Source organism: Xenopus laevis, chromosome 6S, assembly GCF_017654675.1.
Source record: "Xenopus laevis strain J_2021 chromosome 6S, Xenopus_laevis_v10.1, whole genome shotgun sequence".
In the NCBI taxonomy this organism is placed as follows: domain Eukaryota; kingdom Metazoa; phylum Chordata; class Amphibia; order Anura; family Pipidae; genus Xenopus; species Xenopus laevis.
Window position 1 is genome coordinate 198,148 of NC_054382.1, and position 24,625 is coordinate 222,772.

Consider the following 24,625-nt stretch of genomic DNA (forward strand, 5'->3'; position numbering starts at 1 on the left):
AGGCACATAGAGCGGTTGATCACGCACGTTCAAGAGGTCCGTGGTTGGGGTGTTGCCATGTTGTTGGATGCAAACCAGGACAATACTGGTTTTTGAGTTCGGCGTAAAGTCGTTTAGGTGATTAAGCAAGTGATGCTTGAGACCAGGACATGTGGGTCATTTTGCCGCTGCATGCGGGGAATGTTGTTGCGGACCGCGAGCTGTTGGCGATGTAATTGGCAGTTGTTTATGGTGGGGTAACGCTCGGGAACACGCCGCGAGTTGTCAAGTGCTGTTCTAGCACGTTGTTGTGATTCTTTTTTGTTTAATTGCTTCTCTTTCATACTAGAGGCGAATCAGTGATGAAACAGATACGCAGTATTAGTATCAACACATTGTGGAACCTTTTACAACGCATTAGGGAATAAGTAAGCGTGCACGAAGACTGTAAGGAATCAGTTTTAGTAAAGGGGTCGGTAAGGAAGAGAACATCTGTTGTAATAGCTAACATAATGAAAATGATATAGGAGCGCCATCAACGATCTTAATGAGAAAAGTGTGAAGATTTATAACCGTAATATTTCCTAACCTATCCAGCTGCATTTAGTGTCACTTTATAGTAATGTCATTGTCAATAGCTAAAGTGGATTCATTTCATTAAGGTTGTATCCTCTAGTTCTGTGGTTTGGCTCCTTTGATGTAATTCAGTTCCATGGTCTCCAGTATTTCTTCAGAGGACTTTGATGTTTTCTTTGTTGCAGATTAGCGGGCCGCCATGAGTGTTTTCCAGGCTCAGTTGCTGCTCTGATGTCAATCAGATGCAATGATTTGTTCTAGCTGTATGGGGCCCCCTGGCTTCCAGTATTTAGCTATCATAGTTGTGGTGGAGTTAAACAAGTGAAAGAGCAATTTTTTTCCTGACCCAACTGTCTCCCCTTGTCCACTCTGTTGCTCCTCCGCCCCCCACATAAGACTTTTAATTCATGGCATGCCTCCAATCAGCTCTGTGCTGAGCAATTATTCTGTTTTGAAGCCCCATCTGCTGTCTTCTTCTACATGCTTGATCTGCCTACACCATCACCTTCTTCTACATGGACTTCTTCCCCCTATGCTATTCATATCTTATTCACCATTTATTCCCCTATTCTGCTCTCGTCTTCCAAATGGTCTTCTCCCCCTGCTGTTGTTTTATTCAACATGGTCTCCCCCCCACTGTCCTGTTCAAAATGGTCTTCTCCCCCCCCCCCACTGTCCTCCTCTTCAACATGATCTTCTCCCCCCCTCGTCGTCCTCTTCAACATGGTCTCCCCCCCACTGTCCTGTTCAACATGGTTGTGACAAATCCTGAGTGTGACCAAAACCCCCTTCTACTGGCCCCATTTTATCCATAGCTAATTGACTAGTACACATCTAATCCAAGATAGTGTATCTTCTTTGCTCTACTTTCCCGCCAAAAAGGTTTAAACAAAGGAGCTCCCAGGATTGCCCTCCAGAAGAGCTGGACAAAGCCCTCCAAGGTATTTCCCCCTCCCCTAATGATGCAGTAGGGCCCCTGCCAATCAGACCTGCTTGGGTGGGGTTAACCAGAAGCAAAGCCGGCCTCCCAGCCAATCAACCCTAGGGGGTGGGGAAAAATACCAGAGGGGAGGGGTGGAGAGTAGGTTTTGTTCCTCTGGGGTGTAACCTGGCTGTGGCAGGGCAGTTCCTTGGAATTGATCCTAGCTGAGGCAGGAAGACTCCCTCCAACAGTTTGGATTTCCCTACCTCCCAGAGGATTGTTTATTCCTGGATCCCCTTGAGGTATGGTTATTCTGTGGATTTACCCAAAGGCACTTTGCTCCTTACCCCTTTGAACTCCTTGACTTTGTATTTGCCTGGAGAGTGTGTGGATTGCTTCAAGGGAAGCTCTTTATTTCTGACATGTGATTTCGCATGATAATTCCATGTTCCTGATCTACCGCTTGTTTTATATCTGAAATAAACTCCTGTGTAAACCCTTCTTACAAGTGTGGTATTTCCCTATGTGTGTGCTAGTTGCTCATACGTCACACGTTTTCATGACAATGGTCTTCCCCCCCCCCCCACTGTCCTCCTGTTCAACATGGTCTTCTCCCCCCCCCCACTTGTGCTCCCGTATTACATTGCCTGCTGTGGGCTTCTATTTCTCCTCTACGCTATTGTCTTCTACATATTCTTTCATCTGTTCCATTCATTTCTTATTGCCCCCCCCACCACCAGCAGTTGCTTCTAATTTATCTGCTTGGCATCCTCTTACTGTCTGGGCAGGGGTTAGGGGCAGCTTGTAGAGGTTAATTTGGAAAGCTGTTGTGTGCTCAGTTTTCGTTGGAGGTCGGCGCTGATCAGGAGGTTGCAGGGGGTGAGCGCGGGGTGTGTCTGATGGTTCGTTGGCAGTCGTGTCCTACATGCAGTGTGTCCGCTTAGTGGTGGGTGGCGTGGATGTGTGGCAGGATGTGACTCTAGTGGAGGTGAGACCTGTGTTTGCTGGGGTGCTGTTAAGGCGTTTTTTCGCAAGGTCTTGCGCTGTAGATCTGTGGTCAGCGAGGAGGGGTGGTGGGGTGTGGTTGTGGGTGTGTTGATGGGGCGGTTTGCAGATATTTGGGCGATGACAGGATGTCTATTCTCCTCCTTCGGCTCGCGATGGGCATTTTTATATTTGTTCTTGTGGCTCATGAGCCAACGGGAGCAGCTGGGGATTGTCGATTTATAGTCCTATGGCATACAAGCCACAGCAGGCCTATCGAACAAAAATCAGTCACATATGGCTTACGAACTGAACACTTGCTGCCAGATGCAGGGAAGGATGGCGTAATTGTCTAAGTGATATAGGAGGGAATATGGAATCCACTTATAAGTATGCAATTATTGAGGGAATATTTATCACTAAGATGTAATATATAGAGGGGATATGATCATTGATATGTGTATTAGGAATAGTATGAAGGGAAGAGTATATCACATATTATCATAAATACTAGTTGGGGATAAGATACTATATAGTAATCAATATATGGAAGGGATTTTAGATCACATTATAGTGAATGACTATGAAGGGGGATATGATACGATCTTATAGGTATGAAGATAGTGTAAGCGGGGGATGATGAGGTACTATATATGATATATATAAGGGGGATACATTGAGCTGAAAGTATATTGTAAAATATGATAAGGGGTATACGATCACGGGTTATTAGTAGAAATAGTGATAAGCAGTGGGAATGAAGAATCGACATTATATATGAGAATAGTGATAAGGGTATGTATCCTATGTGATATAATATGGTATAGAGGAGGGGAAGTGTATGATTAGCTATATGGTGTAAATGATATAGGGTGTTAGCAATGCATATCTTAGATATGGTATTTAGGAATAGTATAGTAGGGGGATATGATCACTATATTAGAAATATACTGATGGAGGGATAAGATCACTCTACTAATATAATATATTGTATATAAGGGATATGAATCGCATATGTAGCAAATAGTATTAAAGGGGAGTTGATCAACTATAGTAGTAGAAGTGTGATAGGGGGGACTATGAATCACGTAGTGATTATATCATATTGAAGGGATATTGTTTCACTATATAGATAGAATATATAAAGGAGGGGATTATGATCACTGTATATGAAGTAAATGATGTATTATCTTAGGGTTGGATATGCATCGGTGATATAGCAAGGGACCTAACTGCTTGGCGACGAACTTCGCACAGACTGCGAGCAGGATAAGCGGTAAAAACTTATTCTTTGTTGGCATACAGACATAGTATCCGTTATATGTTTTTGTGCATACAAGAATATCGTTTTTTACCGCTACCTGGAGGTCTGGTGGGAGTGCGTGCTCAAGTCAGTGTTCTGATCCTGTTACTTTGGATAGTCTCCCCCTATTGCTGACGGGTTCGCGGTGGCGCGCAACTCGGTGACGAGTCGGAACAGGTAGCGGGTGAGTGATTATCTCCACAGTTTGTTACGCGACATTGGATATACTTTTTAAGCGGTTGATGGATAGAGGGTGCCGGGGCAGAGTGCGACTCCGAGGCGAGGAGATTTGTGAATAACAGCGTGAGCGATTTGCGATGTGAATGATTGATAGCTGACACATGGATGGCTCCGCTGCGTGAAAGAGTTCGGCTCATTGTGGTTGGAGATTAAAGTGGTGGCGGGTTTGTTGACGCTTCTGCCTTGTCTTGCCGGCTAAGGATGTGGATTGCACTATAGTGTGAAATATGAGTAAGAGGTAGGATACGTCGGGCTTATATATAAAGTTATTATTCTACCAGGGTGTAGTATTGATCACGGTATATATGAATGATATGTAAGGGGATATGATACACTATATATAAAGTAATATAAAGGGGATTATTGATCACTATATAGATAAATTATATGTATAAGGGGATAGTGCATCTATCTTGGATATGATAATATATACAGGGAGGATTATGATCGACTATATATAATAGTTAGTGAGGTGAGTGATAGTGGAATTCCTAGTATACGTAAATATCGGATTAATAGTAGGGGAGGTGAATTACACTATATAGTTGAAGGTAGTATTAGAGGTGGGATATTGATCGACTATAGTCACTATTAGAAAGTATATAAGGGGATGATGAATCACTGATATATGGAATTTATATAGAAGGGGATATGATCACATGATATAATGGTAATATAGCGATGATAGGGGATGATGGATCACTATATAAAGTGCAATTATATAGGGGAGAGTTGGGATTCTATAGATATTAGAAGTATGAGTAATAGGAGATATGATGCACGTGATATATAATTATACATAAGGTGATAGTGGTGTCATGATGATTTGATTAAAGTATATAAGCGGGATATATGGATCATATAGTATAAAGTATAGTAAGGGGATATGGACACTTATATAGAATGTAGTAGGCGGAGGTATGTCACATATATGTGTATGGAATATTGATAAGGGGGATTATCAGCTATACTATAAATTATGTGTAAGTGGGATAATGATGCACTAATTATAATATATATAGGGGGATAATGATCACTATATATATAAATATATAAGGGAGATATGATCACTATATATAAATATATAAGGGGGGACAGTAATGAAAGAGAAAATACAGAGAAGAGCGACTAAAGGTGGCCATACATGGATAGATCCGCTCTTTTGGTGATGTCGCCAAACGAGCGGATCTCCCTCCGATATGCCCACCTCAATATCGGGCAGATCCGATCGTGGGCCCTAGGGCCCAACGATCGGATCCTAGTATTCGCAAACGGGCGGTCGGATCGCGGGACCGCATCAACGAACAGATGCGGCCGCGATCCGACGGAATTTTTAATCCCATCCGATCGAGATCTGGCCGACTTTCGGCCAGATCTCCATTGGGGAAGCCCATCGGGGGCCCCCATACACGGGCCAATAAACTGCCGACTTGGTCTGTCTCCAGCTTTTATCGACCCGTGTACAGTATGCCCACCTTAAGCTGATAAAGGGACTGGAAGGGATCAGTTATGGGGAAAGGCTTTGATGAATAAGACTTAATACTCCAGCAGTTACTCCCAGGGAACAAGCTGCAGTATCTTCCTATAGCCGTGTGAAAGCAGAGCTGTGATTGGCTACCCACATGTTACTGTGATTCCTAGGACACGCCCACCAAGGAGAGACAGTGGGAGGTGCAATAAGGGGTTGATTGCTAGAAATGACAGAAGCATGTGGGTAACATTACTAAGCAATTACCCCGGGTGGTGCAAGAAGAGGCAGTAAGCAGATCCAAGCAAGGCCCATTTATTGTCTCACGTAGAACACACAAGTTCCCCTTTAACTTACACTTGTCATCCCACAGAGCCCCAGCATCGGCTCACTCCCAGTGCTGAGACATATAATGGCAGATCTCCATCTCACTGGTTCAAGTGCAACAACATAGAGTGCTAGGGACCATTCAACATGTGCCCCTCTATTGGGAGTTAGAGTTCTACAGGAGCCAGGGGGCAATAGCCTGCGGTTACACTGTCATGTTATACCGCCCTGGGCATCAAAGGGTTAATGAATACAGGAAATGATCTGGTTTCCATATTAGTGGGACCCCCACGTGTCACATGCTGCTGACCAATCAGACGCTCCTGTACATAGAGCTGCTTTACACACCTTCATGCAGCCCCATAGTGTGTATCTGGGGCCCCACAATCTCTACTTGTCTTTCCTAATTAATGGGCCCCAAGGGGCCACTTACACTGCAATCAGGCAGCAATATGGGAAACACATAATATGTGACAGAGTGGACCCTCCCTATAGGATAATACATAACCCCCGGCTGCATGTGTCTGATGGATCTAACCCCCAGTTGCACCTCACTCTGTCCCATGTGTTTGGGATGGATCTAACCCCCAGTTGCACCTCACTCTGCCCCATGTGTTTTGGATGGATCTAACCCCCAGTTGCACCTCACTCTGCCCCATGTGTGGGATGGATCTAACCCCCAGTTGCACCTAACTCTGCCCCATGTGTGTGGGATGGATCTAACCCCCAGTTGCACCTCACTCTGCCCCATGTCTGGGATGGATCTAACCCAGTTGTACCTCACTCTGCCCCATGTGTGTGGGATGGATCTAACCCCCAGTTGCACCTCACTCTGCCCCATGTGTGTGGGATGGATCTAACCCCCAGTTGCACCTCACTCTGCCCCATGTGTGTGGGATGGATCTAACCCCCAGTTGTACCTCACTCTGCTTCATATGTGATGGATCTAACCCCCAGTTGCACCTCAATCTGCCCCATGTGTTTGGGATGGATCTAACCCAGTTGCACCTCACTCTGCCCCATGTGTTTGGGATGCATCTAACCCCCAGTTGCACCTCACTCTGCCCCATGTGTGGGATGGATCTAACCCCCAGTTGCACCTCACTCTGCCCCATGTGTGGGATGGATCTAACCCCCATTTGCACCTCACTCTGCCCCATGTGTGTGGGATGGATCCAACCCCCAGTTGCACCTCACTCTGCCCCATGTCTGGGATGGATCTAACCCAGTTGTACCTCACTCTGCCCCATGTGTGTGGGATGGATCTAACCCAGTTGTACCTCACTCTGCCCCATGTGTGTGGGATGGATCTAACCACCAGTTGCACCTCACTCTGCTTCATATGTGATGGATCTAACCCCCAGTTGCACCTCAACCTGCCCCATGTGTTTGGGATGGATCTAACCCAGTTGCACCTCACTCTGCCCCATGTGTGTGGGATGGATCTAACCCCCAGTTGCACCTCACTTTGCTTCATATGTGATGGATCTAACCCCCAGTTGCACCTCACTCTGCCCCATGTGTGTGGGATGAATCTAACCCAGTTGCACCTCACTCTGCTCCATGTGCGATGGATCTAACCCACTCTGTCTCACTGAATGGGGGGCTCTCTTGTTCAGCCAGCAAATCCTGCACTCTATGTGCCACTTCCACATTTTCCATGCGGGGGTGAGGCAGTGTCCCTGGCACCATTATTACAGTGGCACTTTGCCATTTGGTACAGTCGTTCTACTGGGTAAGTCTAAACCTGCCCGGTGGTGCCAGTGATTCAGCAGAGGTTGTTACAGGGACTCCCCGCCTGCGGCTCCTGTTCAGGAAGGGGCGGAGTCTGTGTGAGTGGCGGCTGGGAGACTTTGCAGCTGAAATGCAGCCGCTCGCCGGTGTGAATGCGCTGGTGCCTGACCAGGTTGTGCTTCTTATAGAAAGTGCCGCCGCAGACCAAGCATGGGAATGGCCGCTGGCCGCTGTGAATGCCCTTGTGGCGCTCCAGGTTGGGTTTCTGGATGAAGCTGTCCCCGCACACATTACAGCGGAACGGCCGCTCCCCCGTGTGGATCTTCTGGTGGCGGCTCAGGTACTGGCGGCTGTTGAAGCCTTTGCCGCAGTCTGTGCAGGTGTAGGGGCGCTCCCCTGACCCCCGTGAGTGGCTCCTCTGATGCGCCTGCAGGTGAGGCTTGGCTACAAAGCTTTTGCGGCATTGGTCACAGGAGAAGGGCTTCCCGCCCGCCCCACAGCTGCTCCCGCCATTCTGATGCGCTCGCTGGTGTGTGAGGAGGTGCGAGAGGCAGGCGAATCCTTTCCCACATTGGGCGCAGCTGTGGGGGCGCTCGGCCGAGTGAGCCGATTCCTGGTGGCGCAGTAGGGCCTTGCGCTGGGCAAATCTCTGCTCACACTGGTCACATGGGAAGGGCGTCTCTCCGGTGTGGCGGCGGCGGTGAGTGACCAGGTGCTGTTTGCGGCTGAAGCTCCTGTCACAGTCGCCGCAAGCGAAGGGTCGTTCCCCCGTGTGCACCCGGCAGTGCGTGATCAGATCCGCCTTACGGTTAAAGCTCTTGCCGCACAGGTCGCAGGAGAAGGGGCGCTCCCCCGTGTGCAAGCGCTGGTGCGTCTGGTAGTTGCCCTTGTGGTTGAACTGGATGCCGCAGTGCTCGCATGAAAACAGCTTCTCCCCCGTGTGGATGCGCTGGTGCCCCACCAGATGGTGCCGGTAATGGAAGCGCTTGCCACAAACCTCACAGGGGTACGGCCTCTCCCCCCGGTGTGTGCGCTGGTGACTGCTCAGGTGAGACTTGCGGATGAAACTGCGATGACAGTCGGGGCAGGAGAATGGCCGATCTACAGATGCCCGTCTGTCCTGAGACTGTGCCCCCTGCGAGGAGAGGCCCGGGAAGAACCGTCTCTGAGACGCTGCGCTGGAATCAGGGTTTATTGAGGCCGGCACATACCCCGAGGAGACCCCGAAATGTGACCCTGGGGGCAGGAAGGAGATACAGATGAGACATTACAGACATAATATTAAAGGCTATTGTGATACTAAACTCTATTGTTAATATAGGTATGGGTATATAGAATTTTAATTAAAAGTAGGGAGGGTTGTGTGTATGGATGCTGGGTTTTCATTTGGAGGGGTTGAACTTGATGGACTTTGTCTTTTTTCAACCCAATTTAACTATATAACTATGTAACTATGTAACATTTGTTCAATATGGGACCAGTATTAAATGTATGTTTACAAATGCAACGAGTCTGACTGGTAAAATGGGAGAACTGGAGCTGCTGGTGCTGGAGGGAAAATATGATGTGATTGGCTGAAACATGTCTGAATTAGAAGTGAGGAGGAGGCGAAGCTCCTGATGCAAATAGAAAAGGCTGCTAGTTTGGGTAAAGTAATGATAATGGGGGATTTTAATTAGCCAGATATTGACTGGAGCAACAGTACTGCCAGATCAGTTAATGGGAAAAAGTTTATAAACTGTTACATGACAATTTTATGGCACAGGTTGTTGAGGAGCCAACCAGAAAAAATGCTATTGTGGATCTAGTGATCTCTAATGAGCCAGAACTTATAGCAAATGTGCAAGTCATTGAACCCCTGGGTAATAGTGACCATAATGTTATATCATTTAATGTCTGGTGCAAAAAACTAATATATACTGGGGCAACAAAAACCAGGAATTTTACCAAAGCTAATTTCAGTGCCTTGAGGGCTGCCCTACAGAGTATTGATTGGGGCATTAAGTTTTCAGCTAAAAACACAGAACAGAAATGGTTGTCCTTTAAACTGATATTAAATCATTACTGTTCTCAATTTATTCCCTTAAGGACTAAACGTAGAAGCTCTAAGAATCATCCTGTGTGGCTTAATACAGAAGTAAAGAAGTTAATGGGAAAGAAGAGAAAGGCATTTAAAAACTACAAATCTGTAGGGACAGAAGCTGCATTTAATGAATATAAACACTGTAATAAATGTTGTAAATCAGCAATCCGGAAGGCTAAGAAAAGAAATGAAGAGTTAATTGCGATGGAGGTGAAAACGAACCCTAAAAAGTTTTTTTAAATCTATTAATAGTAAAAAGATGCAGGTTGAGAGTGTTGCTCCATTAAATAATGGTACCAGTCTGGTTGTAACAGATACAGAAAAGGCAAATGTGTTAAATCAGTTCTTTTCTTCAGTGTATACAATAGAGGGGTGTGAGTTCCCAGGCTCACTTTATAACTGCACTAATGGCTCAGCTCAATCTAGTCAGTGGCTGACTCAGGATATGATTCATAAAGCTTTAATAAAAATTAATGTAAACAAGGCTCCAGGGCCTGATGGCATTCACCCCCGGGTTCTAAGAGAGTTTAGTTCAGTTTTAGACCAGCCCCTATTTCTGATTTTCTCAGATTCACTTTCATCTGGTATGGTGCCTATGGATTGGAGAAAAGCTGATGTTATTCCAATATTTAAAAAGGGATTACGATCTCAGCCTGGCAATTATAGAACAGTAATCTTGACATCTGTGGTGGGCAAATTATTTGAAGGCTTGTTAAGGGATCACATTCAAAATGTTGTCCTAGTGAATGACACTATGAGCAACAATCAGCATGGCTTTATGAAGGATAGGTCATGTCAGACTAATGTGATTGCTGTTTATGATGAGGTAAGTAAGACCTCTTTATTCACCAGTAGCTCCTCCCAGCAGACAGGAGAGAGCCAATGAGATTAGACGGGGGAAAGGGGTGTTACAGGGAGAGCTGGGAAGTGAATCAGTGGTACAGGCTGATACTTTAGATAGGTATAAGGAAGGGTCGGATGCTTTATTCACCAGTAGCTCCTCCCAGCAGACGGGAGGGAACCAATGAGATTAGAGGAGGGAAAGGGGTGTTACAGGGAGAGCTGGGAAGTGAATCAGGGGTACAGGCTGATACATTAGATAGGTACAAGGAAGGGTCGGATGCTTTATTCACCAGTAGCTCCTCCCAGCAGACAGGAGGGAGCCAATGAGATTAGAGGAGGGAAAGGGGTGTTACAGGGAGAGCTGGGAAGTGAATCAGGGGTACAGGCTGATACATTAGATAGGTACAAGGAAGGGTCGGATGCTTTATTCACCAGTAGCTCCTCCCAGCAGACAGGAGGGAGCCAATGAGATTAGAGGAGGGAAAGGGGTGTTACAGGGAGAGCTGGGAAGTGAATCAGGGGTACAGGCTGATACATTAGATAGGTATAAGAAGGGGTTGGATGGTGTTTAGCAAGTGAGGGAATACAGGGATATGGGAGATAGCTCATAGTACAAGTTGATCCAGGGACTGATCCCATTGCATTTTGGAGTCAGGAAGGAATTTTTTCCCCCTCTGAGGCAAATTGGAGAGACTTCAGATCGGTTTTTTGCCTTCCTCTGGATCAACTGACAGTTAGGCAGGTTAAAAAAAAGTTAAAAGCTTGAACTTGATGGACATGTGTCTTTCTTCAACCTAACTTACTATGTTACTACTAAGTGGCCTTCAGCACTGGCTTTGCTCTCATACATACCCCTGATTGGCAGCATAGGTATTCCCTGTACTAAGCACAATTCAGCAGGAACAGCCCCTTAAGTTTGATCATAGTCTGTACAGAGAGATCCCATAAAACTATGGCAGCATAGGTATTCCCTGTACTAAGCACAATTCAGCAGGAACAGTCCCCTAAGTTTGCTCATAGTCTGTACAGAGAGATCCCATAAAACTATGGTACATAGGTATTCCCTGTACTAAGCACAATTCAGCAGGAACAGCCCCTTAAGTTTGCTCATAGTCTGTACAGAGAGATCCCATAAAACTATGGCAGCATAGGTATTCCCTGTACTAAGCACAATTCAGCAGGAACAGTCCCTAAGTTTGCTCATAGTCTGTACAGAGAGATCCCATAAAACTATGGCAGCATAGGTATTCCCTGTACTAAGCACAATTCAGCAGGAACAGTCCCTAAGTTTGCTCATAGTCTGTACAGAGAGATCCCATAAAACTATGGCAGCATAGGTTTTCCCTGTACTAAGCACAATTCAGCAGGAACAGTCCCTAAGTTTGCTCATAATCTGTACAGAGAGATCCCATAATATCACATAGCATCCTCAACCATTGGCTCAATTGCCCCTTTACAGGCTAAACATACACGTGCTCAAAACCGACGACCCTGGCTGAATTCACAAACCAGATTCCAAATACCAGATCTGCTGCGTATGTGGAAGAAATCCCTTAAACAAGTAGACTTTGTACCCTTATAAATGATCCAACTCACGACACCTGTTTTCTTTATTCAATAATTTTCTCGGTCCCACATCTACAGTATCAGTCAACCTGACACACTCTCCTCAGGACTTCTAAAGACAAAGTAGACCATCTGCAATCAGATCCCTACCTCTACTAGACCACTCTACCATCCCTACCTCTACTAGACTACACTACCATCCCTACCTCTACTAGACCACTCTACCATCCCTACCTCTACTAGACCACTCTACCATCACTACCTCTACTAGACCACTCTACCATCCCTACCTCTACTAGACCACTCTACCATCCCTACCTCAACTAGACCACTCTACCATCCCTACCTCTTTTAGACCACTCTACCATCCCTACCTCTACTAGACCACTCTACCATCCCTACCTCTACTAGACCACTCTACCATCCCTACCTCTACTAGACCACTCTACATCCCTACCCCTACTAGACCACTCTACATCCCTACCTCTACTAGACACTCTACCATCCCTACCTCTACTAGCACTTCCATCCTACCTCTACTAGCACCACTCTACCATCCCTACCTCTACTAGACCACTCTACCATCCCTACCTCTACTAGACCACTCTACCATCCCTACCTCTTCTAGGACCACTCTACCATCCCTACTCTACTAGACCACTCTACCATCCCTACCTCTACTAGACCACTCTACCATCCCTACCTCTACTAGACCACTCTACCATCCCTACCTCTACTAGACCACTCTACCATCACTACCTCTACTAGACCACTCTACCATCCCTACCTCTACTAGACCACTCTACCATCCCTACCTCTACTAGACCACTCTACCATCCCTACCTCTACTAGACCACTCTACCATCCCTACCTCTACTAGACCACTCTACCATCCCTACCTCTACTAGACCACTCTACCATCCCTACCTCTACTAGACCACTCTACCATCCCTACCTCTACTAGACCACTCTACCATCCCTACCTCTTCTAGACCACTCTACCATCCCTACCTCTACTAGACCACTCTACCATCCCTACCTCTACTAGACCACTCTACCATCCCTACCTCTACTAGAACCACTCTACCATCCCTACCTCTACTAGACCACTCTACCATCCCTACCTCTACTAGACCACTCTACCATCCCTACCTCTACTAGACCACTCTACCATCCCTACCTCTACTAGACCACTCTACCATCCCTACCTCTACTAGACCACTCTACCATCCCTACCTCTACTAGACCACTCTACCATCCCTACCTCTACTAGACCACTCTACCATCACTACCTCTACTAGACCACTCTACCATCCCTACCTCTACTAGACCACTCTACCCATCCCTACCTCTACTAGACCACTCTACCATCCCTACCTCTACTAGACCACTCTACCATCCCTACCTCTACTAGACCACTCTACCATCCCTACCTCTACTAGACCACTCTACCATCCCTACCTCTACTAGACCACTCTACCATCCTACCTCTCTAGACCACTCTACCATCCCTACCTCTACTAGACCACTCTACCATCCCTACCTCTACTAGACCACTCTACCATCCCTACCTCTACTAGACCACTCTACCATCCCTACCTCTACTAGACCACTCTACCATCCCTACCTCTACTAGACCACTCTACCATCACTACCATCTACTAGACCACTCTACCATCCCTACCTCTACTAGACCACTCTACCCATCCCTACCTCTTTCTAGACCACTCTACCATCCCTACCTCTACTAGACCACTCTACCATCCCTACCTCTACTAGACCACTCTACCATCCCTACCTCTACTAGACCACTCTACCATCCCTACCTCTACTAGACCACTCTACCATCCCTACCTCTACTAGACTAAACCACTCTACCATCCCTACCTCTACTAGACCACTCTACCATCCCTACCTCTACTAGACCACTCTACCATCCTACCTCTACTAGACCACTCTACCATCCCCTACCTCTACTAGACCACTCTACCATCCCTACCTCTACTAGACCACTCTACCATCCCTACCTCTTACTAGACCACTCTACCATCCCTACCTCTACTAGACCACTCTACCATCCCTACCTCTACTAGACCACTCTACCATCCCTACCTCTACTAGACCACTCTACCATCCCTACCTCTACTAGACCACTCTACCATCCCTACCTCTTACTAGACCACTCTACCATCCCTACCTCTACTAGACCACTCTACCATCCCTACCTCTACTAGACCACTCTACCATCCCTACCTCTACTAGACCACTCTACCATCCCTACCTCTACTAGACCACTCTACCATCCCTACCTCTACTAGACCACTCTACCATCCCTACCTCTACTAGACCACTCTACCATCCCTACCTCTACTAGACCACTCTACCATCCCTACCTCTACTAGACCACTCTACCATCCCTACCTCTACTAGACCACTCTACCATCCCTACCTCTACTAGACTACTCTACAAACCAGATCCTCCTTCCAAAGCCCCTTGTGCATGTTTTAATCCCTCTGATAATTATGTCTGAAGTCTCCAAGTGTCTCTTGCCTTCCCCACTGACAACTTGCCCCCTTGACCCTATGCCTTCTTCTCTGCTCAAACACTGTGTTGCAGAGCTTACGCTCCAACACTTACTCACACCTTCAATTCTTCTCTAGCTTCTGGAACCTTCCATTCTCCTTTCAAACAGGCCTGTGTAAAGCCTATTCTTAAAAGAGAATTCAACCTGTGGGGAAAAAACCCCACCCCAGGTAGTCTCCCTCCTCCCTCCAGGCTAACTACCCCCCCCCCCCGGGGAAATGCCCATACTCCATACTTACCCCTCGGCGCAGATTCTTCCAGTAGAGTTGCACGCGTCCATCTTGCGGCTCCTCTGTAAGCTGACTGGGAGTTGGAGCAGCTGCGCAGGCGCAAAATGACATGCAAATTGCTGATCCCACAGTCAGCTTACAGAGGAGCCGCAAGATGGCCACGTGCAACTCTACTGGAAGAATGATAGAGAACAAAATGAAAGGACCGCTACTGCTCACCGCGTATCCTAACCAGGTGTTCTGTCAAACAGTGTCCCCACTGCCAACATCCAATGACTCAAAACAGGCAGACGGCACTTCTGGAATAGGTTTTATTGGGGTTGCTGCTGTAAAACCTAACGCGTTCGTGAGCCATTTGCTGAGGTTCTATATGCCAGTGTTTGGGGTGTTACAGGGTAAGGAATTCTGTACAGATTATCCTCCCATAGCTAAACACTACACACAGTGTGCTTACTCACATCAGTCTCCTGTGCTCACAGAACTCACACTCTAATATGGCAGTTACAGTAACACACACACACACTAGTGGCAGTTAGATCAGGAGCCAATCACAATGGCAAGATGTTGGGTCTCACCGAGGAAGTTGTAGTCGTCAGAATCAGGTGACAGGCTCACGTCCACCTCTTCCTCCTCCTTTATTATAATGTGCAGCTCCGGCCCCCCTGCAGAGACCAACAACCACGTTTAACCCTTTATATACCAATGTATGTGCCCCTGCACTGCCCCTCAGTCTCTTTGCCACGTTTAACCCTTTATATACCAATGTATGTGCCCCTGCACTGCCCCTCAGTCTCTTTGCCATGTTTAACCCTTTATATACTACCCCTCTTACTCCCAATCTTTCCTCTGCCTCCATGTTTAACCCATTATCTGCTAGTGTCTGAGTAACTGACCCCCTCCCTCCCAAACTTTCCTCTGTCCCCTCGACCCCTATTCCCCCCCATGTTTAACCCATTATCTGCCAGTGTCTGAGTAACTCACCCCTCAGTCCCTTTCCCCCATGTTTAACCCTTTATCTCCCGGTGCCTGGGTAATGGTCTGCAGACAGTGATGTTGAGAGCTGCCAATGTATATTTGCCTGATTTATGGGCAGTAATGTGTCAGGGATGAAGTTGGGGGGAGCCAATACATGGGCAGCTTAATTGTACGTACTGTGCCCCCCCCCATATTATTGTCAGAGTCTCTTCTTCCTTTCAAATGTAACCCCTAATGTACCACTCTCCAAACAACTGCCTCTGTCTTCTATGCCCCCTCTCATTTTTCCCTGTTGCATTTAAGCCCTTATGTCCTAGTGTCTCCCCTGTGCCCCCTGTACTTGTTGTGCCATGTTGCCATTTCCACATTTTCACTGGTAACACCCCCACTCTTGCCCCATCTCACCAGCACTCTGTTTCTCAGGGGCATCAAAAGAGTCCGACTCCAGATCAGTCCAATTGTCTCTCTGTATCAGCAGCCCTGACACACACAAAGGGGCAACAAAGATACAACTGGTTATATAAACATGTTCTGTCATATCTACTGGCTGTTCTATACCAGCCTTAAGCCACCCCCACCCTTTAGCTCATAGGGTATGTGCCCCCACTCATCTATATTTTATGGCAGCATAGAAATCAGTGCAGGCTGCATCACAATTGGTTCATCGTCAGCCCAGTTGCATCAAATTCACTTTCCAACCACCCCTAAGCCTCTCCCCAGCAGCAGCCAGAACCCACTGAGCATGTGCACTGGCACACAAAGGGTGCCCAACAAGATCAGAAGATGGGGGGCAACTGGAGGCAACATTGAAGGGCTGGATCATTACTGTTCTGCTGCACCTCTGGGCTGGTACAGTATAAATAATACAGCATAGCTAGCCCCATTCCTATTCACTCTCATTTACACCCAATGTGTCAACTACAGGGGGGCACAGAGACGACATACACATATTGGGGAGCAGGGAGTTACAGGGGACACAGAGAGAATGGGCAGTGAGGAGATACAGATATTGGGGGGTAGGGAGTTACAGGGGACACAGTGAGGAGATACAGATATTGGGGGGTAGGGAGTTACAGGGGACACAGTGCCGAGATACAGATATTGGGGGGCTATAGTTGTCTGATTCTCACCCAGAGAGGTTACGAGCTCAAAGTTGTGCATCATGACCTCCTCGTACAGCTCCTTCTGCCCCTCGGCCAAACACTCCCACTCATCCTCCGAGAAATACACGGCCACGTCCTCAAACTTCACCAGCTCCTGCAACAAACGGGAAGCACCTCAGTGTGCACAGCAGCTACACGGTTAATTGCATGGAAACGCAGGGTTGCTCATAAGAGGGTTAACAGCATGCAGGGAATGACTGGCAGAGAGGGGACAGGGTAAAGGAAAGGTGGGGGACTGGCAGGGACAAGGTTAAGGGAAGGCGGGGGACTGGCAGGGACAGGGTTAAGAGAAGGTGGGGGGACTGCCACTTACAGGGTTAAGGAAAGATGGGAGACTGACAGGGTCGGGGTTAAGGGAAGGCAGGTGACTGGCAGTGACAGGGTCAAGGGAAGGTGTGGAATTGGAAGGGACAGGGTTAAGGGAAGGCGAGGGACTGGCAGTGACAGGGTCAAGGGAAGGTGTGGAATTGGAAGGGACAGGGTTAAGGGAAGGCGAGGGACTGGCAGGGACAGGGTTAAGGGAAGGTGTGGAATTGGAAGGGAGAGGGTTAAGGGAAGTCTGGGGACTGGCACTTACAGGGTTAAGGAAAGACGGGAGACTGGCAGGGACAGGGTTAAGGGAAGGCAGTAGAGTGGCACTTACAGGGTTAAGGGAAGACGGGAGACTGGCAGGGACAGGGTTAAGGGAAGTCTGGGGACTGGCACTTACAGGGTTAAGGAAAGACGGGAGACTGGCAGGGACAGGGTTAAGGGAAGTCTGGGGACTGGCACTTACAGGGTTAAGGAAAGACGGGAGACTGGCAGGGACAGGGTTAAGGGAAGGCAGTGGAGTGGCACTTACAGGGTTAAGGGAAGACGGGAGACTGGCAGGGACAGGGTTAAGGGAAGGCAGTAGAGTGGCACTTACAGGGTTAAGGGAAGACGGGAGACTGGCAGGGACAGGGTTAAGGGAAGTCTGGGGACTGGCACTTACAGGGTTAAGGAAAGACGGGAGACTGGCAGGGACAGGGTTAAGGGAAGTCTGGGGACTGGCACTTACAGGGTTAAGGAAAGACGGGAGACTGGCAGGGACAGGGTTAAGGGAAGGCAGTGGAGTGGCACTTACAGGGTTAAGGAAAGACGGGAGACTGGCAGGGACGGGGTTAAGGGAAGGCAGTGGAGTGGCACTTACAGGGTTAAGGGAAGACGGGAGACTGGCAGGGACGGGGTTAAGGGAAGATGAGGGAGTGGCACACTGCGGGTTGATACAGGAGCCATACAGTAACTGACCTTCTGTCCGGAATTCATGGTTCCGGTTCCCGGTACGCCGGTCACTCATTCGCAGGTTCCCGGAATAGCACTAACCGTCGTGCATTGTGGGAAAGTGGGACGGAAACAAGGAACTGACAGGCCCAGCTAACCCCACCCCTGGCTGCCATGGAAACCGGAAGCTGCGCGCAACACCGAGCTCACCCTCCCTTACCCATAATTCCCTGCTCCCCATCCCTCAGTCACAGGCCGCCCTCTTACCCATAATGCCTTGTGCTCTGCACTTATCTCCCACTTACATCCAACTCTCCCTTTCCCACAATGTCCCATCTCGTCAACTCACGATAGTCTTCTCGTCTTCCCACAAGGCCCTCTCTCACCGACATTCTTTTATGCTTTCGCATCAATGCCCTCTCACTCAACTTCTTCCTTCTTTCACAATGCCTTCTCTCAACTCACATCTTCTCTTTTCCTTTCCCACAAATGCCTTCTCTTCCACCACATTCTTGACTAAAATCCTTCCACAATGCCCTTCTCACTCACATTCTTCTATCCTTCCCACAATGTCTCTTGAACTCACATTCTTCTTCCCTTGTCCAGCAATGCCTTCTCTCACTCACTTCTTACTATCCCTTTCCCACAATGTCTCTTCACTCACATTCTTCTCTCCTTTCACATGACTTTCTCATCACTCAATTCTTTTCCTTTCCGACAATGCCCTCTCTCAACTCACTTTTGCTCTGTCTTTCCACATGCCTTCACCACATTCTTCTCTCCCTTTCCCACAATGACTCTCCGGGGGGTAGCTCCAATCTCTCTCCCTTTCACAGACTTCTCTATTCACATTCTTCTCTCCCTTTCCACATTGACTTCTCAGTCGATTCTTCTCTTCCTTTCCCACAATGCCCCTCTCCTTCAATTTTCTATCGGCTTTCCACATGCCCTCTCTCACTCCCATTCTTCTAATCCTTTTCCACAATTCCCTCCTCATCAATTCTCTCTCCCTTTCCCACAATGAACTTTCTCTACCCACATTCTTTCTTCCTTTCCCCTGATTTCTCTACTCACTCTTCTCATCCTTTCCCCAAGCGACTCTCTCACCTGATCTTCTCGCTTTCCCACAATGACCGTTCCTCACTCTCATTCTTGGCTCTCTCTTTTCCCACAATGACCTTCTCTCACTCTCATCTTCTATCCCTTATCACATGCCTCTCTCACTCCATTCTTCTCTCCTTTCCCCAATGGCTCCTCTCTCCTCACATTCTTCTATCTTTTCACAATGCTTTCTTCACCACATTCTCATCCTTTCCAATGACCTTCTGTACTCACATTCTTCTCTCCTTTCCCCCAATGACCTCTCGTCACTCACATTCTTTCATCTCCCTTTCCCCACATGCCCCTTCTCACATTCACATTTCTTCTTCTTTCTACACAATGACCTTCTTACTCTCGATTCTTTCTATCCGTTTCCCACAATGCCACTCTCTGCCTTCACATTCCTTCTGACCCTTTCCCAATGACCTTACTCTCACTACATTACTTTCTATCCTTTCCGACAGCATGCCTCTCCACTCACATTTATTTCTATCGCTTTTCCCAACAAATGCCTCTCTCACTCAATTCTTCTATCCTTTACCCACATGCCTCTCTCACTCAATTCTTCTATGCCCTTTCCCAAATGCCCATCTCTCACATCAAACATTCTTCTCCCCTTTCCCACATGACTTTCCTCACTCACATCTTCTTCCTTCCCCAATTTGCCACCCTCATCACTCACATTCTTCTCTCCCTTTCCCACAATGACCTTCTCTCACTCACATTCTTCTATCCCTTTCCCACAATGCCCCTCTCTCACTCACATTCTTCTCTCCCTTTCCCACAATGACCTTCTCTCACTCTCATTCTTCTATCCCTTTCCCACAATGCCCCTCTCTCACTCACATTCTTCTATCCCTTTCCCACATGGCCCTTCTCACTCAACATTTTCTACTACTCCCTTTCCCACAACTGGCCCTCTTTCACTCAATTCGTTTCTATCCCTTTCCCACAAGTGCCCCTCTCTCACTCACATTCTTCTTCTCCTTTCCCACAAATGCCCCTCTTCACCACATTCCTATCCTTTCCCCACAATGCCTCTCTCTCACCTCACATTCTCTATCCCTTTCCCACAATGGCCCTTCTCTCACTCACTATTCTTCTATCCTTTCCCCACAATGCCCCTTCTCTCAACTCACATTCTTACTATCCCTTTTCCACAAATGCCCTTCTCTTCACTACATTCTTCTATCCTTTCCCACAATGACCGTTCGGTAATGTTCTCGCAGTGGATGTCTGGTGTCGTCGACCTTTCCCATGCCTCTTCTCACTAAATTCTTCTACTCCCTTTCCCACAATGCCCTCTTCACTCACAGCTTCTTCTCCCTTTCCACAATAGCCCTCTCTTTCACTCCATTCTTCTCTCTCCTTTCCCACAATGACCTGTCTCCTCACTCACATTCTTGCTCTCTCCACAATGACCTTCTCTCACTCACATTCTTCTCCTCCCTTCCCACATATGCCCTTCTCTCACTCAATTCTTTCTAATCCTTTCCACAATCCCCTCTCTCACTCAATCTTCTATCCCTTTCCAATCATTGACCTTTCTCTCACCACATTCTTCTCTCCTTTCCACAATGCCTCCTCACTCAATTCTTCCTCTCCTTCCAACAATGCCTTCTTCTCTCCTCACATTTCGTCTCCGGTCCGCACAATACCTTGTACTCTCATTCTTCTACCTTTCCCACAGATGCCCTCTCAGCCCTTTGCCACAATGATTTCTTCGACCCTTCTTCTATCCCTTTCCGCATATGCCGTCTTCACTCACATTCTGCTATCTTCCACAATGCCTTCTCACTCACTTTTCTTCTATCCTTTACCAACAAAGTGCTCTCTTCTCACTCAATTCTTCATCCCTTTCCCCACAATGCCCTTCTCATCCAATTCTTCTATCCCTTTCCCACATGCCCCTCTCTCTCACATTCTTCTATCCTTTCCCATTGTAACCTTTCTCTGACTCACATTCTTCCTCTCCCTTTCCACAATGCCCTCTCTCACGTCACATTCTTCTTATCCTTTCCCACATGCCCTCTCTCATCAATTCTTCCTATCCCTTTCCCACAATGCCCTTCTCTCACTCACATTCTTCTATCCCTTTCCCACAATGCCCCTCTCTCACTCACATTCTTCTATCCCTTTCCCACAATGCCCCTCTCTCACTCACATTCTTCTATCCCTTTCCCACAATGACCTTCTCTCACTCACATTCTTCTCTCCCTTCCAAAATGGCCTTCTTCATTCACATTCTTCTATCCCTTTCCCACAATGCCCACCTCTTCTCACTCAATTCTTACTAATCCCTTCCACAATGACTTCTTACTCACATTCTTCTTCTCTCCTTTCCGCCCAATTGACCTTCTCTCACTCAGCATTCTTCTCGTCCTTTCCACATGCCGCGTCTCTCACTCACATTCTTGCCTATCCCTTTCTCCACGATTGCCGGCCTCTGCTCAACTCAGCATTGGGTTCTTCCTTTCCACAAATGACCTTCTCTCACTCACATTCTTCTCTCCCTTTCCCACAATGACCTTCTCTCACTCACATTCTTCTCTCCCTTTCCCACAATGCCCCTCTCTCACTGCACATCTTCTCTCCTTTCCCAATGGACCTTCTCCTCACTTTCTATTCTTCCTATCCTTCCAAATGCCCTCTCATCACTCACATTCTTCTCTCCTTCCCACAATGAACTTCTCTCAGCTCACATTCTCTATCCTTCCCCCAATGCCTCTCTCTCACTCACATTCTTCATCTGCCTTCCACAATGCCCCTCTCTGCATCAATTCTTCTCCTTCCCACAATGCCCTTCTCTCCCTCACATTCTATCTATCCCTTTCCACAATGCCCTTCTCTTCTCACTCATCATTCTTCTATCCCTTTCACAATGCCCCTCTCTCACTCAATTCTTCTAATCCTTTCCCACAATGCCTTCTCTCACTGCACAGTCTTCCTATCCCTTTCCCAATGACCTTCTCTACTCACATTCTTACTATCCCTTTCCCACAATGCCCTCTCTCACTCACATTCTTCTATCCCTTTCCCACAATGACCTTCTCTCACTCACATTCATTCTCTCGCTTTCCACAATGCCCTCTCTCACCTATCACATTTCTTCATGCCTTTCGCCACATGCCTCTCTACTCAGCGGATTCTTCTCTTTTCCCACAATGCTCCTCTCTCACTCAATTCCTTTCTCTCGTTTCCACATGACTTTCTCATCAGATTCTTCTCTCCTTTCCACAATATTCTCTCAACTCAGACATTCTTTGTCTCCTTTCCCACCATGCCTTCTTCATCCATTCTTCTATCTTTCCACATGCCCCTCTCTCACTCACCATTCTTCGTTATCTTTCCCACATTGCCTTCTCTCACACATTCTTTCTCCTTTTTCCCACAATTGCCTTCTCATCACATTGTGTATCTTTCCAATGGCCTCTATCACTCACATTTCTTCTATCTTTCAAAGTGCCTTTGGGTGTATCACATTATCGTCTCTGCCTGTTCCACAAATGCTCTCTCACGCACAATCTCTCTCTTTCCCACATGACCTTCTTCATCACATTCCTTCTATTCCTTCCCACAATGCCCTCTATCCTCCATTCTTCTATCCTTTCACAATGACGTTCTTCACTCACATTCTTCTCATCTTTCCCAATGCCTCTCTCACTACTTCTGCCTCCTTTCCACAGAATGGGCTTCTCTCATAATTCTCTTCCTTTCCAATGCCCTTCTCATCACTTCTTCTTCTTTCCCAATGCCCTTCTCACTCAAATTTTCTCTCTTTCCAGCAATGATCTTTCTCATTCTTCTCTCTTTCCAAATGGCAGCTCTTCATCGACATTCTTTACCTTTCCACAATGCCTCTTCACTCACAATTCTTCTCTATTTCCACAATGCCCTCTTGCTCACCTCTTCCCTTCACAAGCACTCTTCACTCACATTCTTCTCGCCTTTCCCAATGTTCTTCATCACTTCTTCTTCATCTTTCCCAAATGACTTCTTTCATCTCTTCTCTCTTTTCCACAATCCCTTTCTCACTCAGCCATTCTTTCCCTTTCCAAATGCCTCTCTCAACTCACTTCTTTCTCGCTTTTCCACAATGCCCTCTCTCACTCACATTCTCTATCCTGTTTCCACAATGCCCTCTCTCACTCAATTCTTTATCCTTTCCAACTGGGGCCCTCTCTCAACTCACATTCTCCCTCTCTTTCCAATATGACCTTCTCTCACTAACATTCTTTCTCCTTTCCATGACCTCTCTCATACATTCTTCTCTCCTTTCCACAATGACTTCTCTCATCACATTTCTATCCCTTTCCACAATGACCTTCTCGTTCACTATTTTTTCTCCTTTCCCAAATGACTTCTCTCACTCACATTCTTCTCTCCTTTCCAAATACTTCTCTCACTTCATTCTTCTCTCCTTTCCCCAATGCTCTCTACTCACATTCTTCTAGTCTTTCCCACAATGACCTCTGTCATTCATCATTCTTCTCCGTCCTTCCTCCACAATGCCGTCTCTCGATCACATTCTCTTCCCTTTGCCAAATGCCCTCTCTTCACTGCTTCTCCTCTCGCTTTCCCACAAGTGGACGGCTTTGCTGCTTCATTCAATTGCCTTCTCCTCTTTCCAAATGACTTTGATTCACTATCGACATTCTTCGTATCTTCCCACAACGTCTCTCTCACTCACATTCTCTTCCTTCCCACAATGCCTTCTCTCACTCATTTTCTCTCCCTTTCACATGAAGTTCTCTCATCCATTATTCTATCGTTTCCAATCTCTCATCACCATTCTCCTCTCCTTTCCACAATGACTTCTTCATACACTTCTCGTCCCTCCAAATGCGCTTCTCTGATCGACATTCTTTCCTATCTTGTGTTCGCTAATGACCCCCTTGCTCACTCAACGAGTTGCTTGCTTATTACTTTCACAATCGCTTCTCTCACTCACATTCTTCTATCCCTTTCCCACAATGCCCTGCTCTCTGTCCCTCACTCACGTTCATCTATTTCTTTCCCACAATGCCCTGCTCTCTGTCCCTCACTCACAACTCCCATAGGTAAGTACTTACACCTGGGACTCTGTAATGCACTTAACGCACAGTTCTGCCTTTTGAAGAAGCAGCAACCAGCTACATACAAATTCAGTGTAGAAGTTTAGGGGATTTTAAAAAGCATTTTTTTGGCATCATCCAGCCCCTTTAAGGCTTACCCGGAAGTTGGCACCTGCGTACAGCGCATTCGGGATAGGCGCAATGTAATGGGCGATTCAGCATCTTATTGCGCATGCGCAGCCCCACAGAGC

General features: G+C 47.2%; 1 protein-coding gene and 1 long non-coding RNA gene across 3 annotated transcripts; both read right to left on the reverse strand.

Annotated features, from left to right (window-relative positions):
* Positions 1–5,771: 5,771 nt before the first annotated feature.
* LOC108695535 (zinc finger protein 436) lies at positions 5,772–18,465 on the reverse strand. 2 transcript variants are annotated; one of them, XR_001932151.2, is made up of 6 exons: positions 18,247–18,465; positions 16,945–17,071; positions 16,220–16,294; positions 15,415–15,501; positions 7,262–8,769; positions 5,772–7,169 (listed from the first exon to the last, which is right to left on the reverse strand). XR_001932151.2 is itself a non-coding variant. In XM_018224107.2 (5 exons), exons 1-5 carry the CDS (start codon positions 18,262–18,264, stop codon positions 7,568–7,570), a joined length of 1,509 nt encoding a protein of 502 aa, XP_018079596.1. In that variant the 5' UTR covers positions 18,265–18,465; the 3' UTR covers positions 5,772–7,567. The 2 variants fall into 2 exon arrangements, 1 of the variants encoding a protein (XP_018079596.1); XM_018224107.2 differs by having other exon boundaries at positions 5,772–8,769.
* Positions 18,466–21,370: 2,905 nt separating this feature from the next.
* LOC121395212 lies at positions 21,371–21,899 on the reverse strand. Its single transcript, XR_005962338.1, has 2 exons — positions 21,849–21,899; positions 21,371–21,511 (listed from the first exon to the last, which is right to left on the reverse strand). It is a non-coding gene; the product is annotated as an uncharacterized LOC121395212 (long non-coding RNA).
* Positions 21,900–24,625: the final 2,726 nt, after the last annotated feature.

Excerpts from the sequence above, each read along its gene's own strand:
- LOC108695535 (XM_018224107.2), bottom strand. Across the intron at positions 16,295-16,944 it reads TGAGCTCGTAACCTCTCTGG|GGCTGCTGATACAGAGAGAC; the intron begins GTGAGAATCAGA and ends TGTGTGTGTCAG. Across the intron at positions 8,770-15,414 it reads TGACGACTACAACTTCCTCG|GGTCACATTTCGGGGTCTCC; the intron begins GTGAGACCCAAC and ends TCCTGCCCCCAG.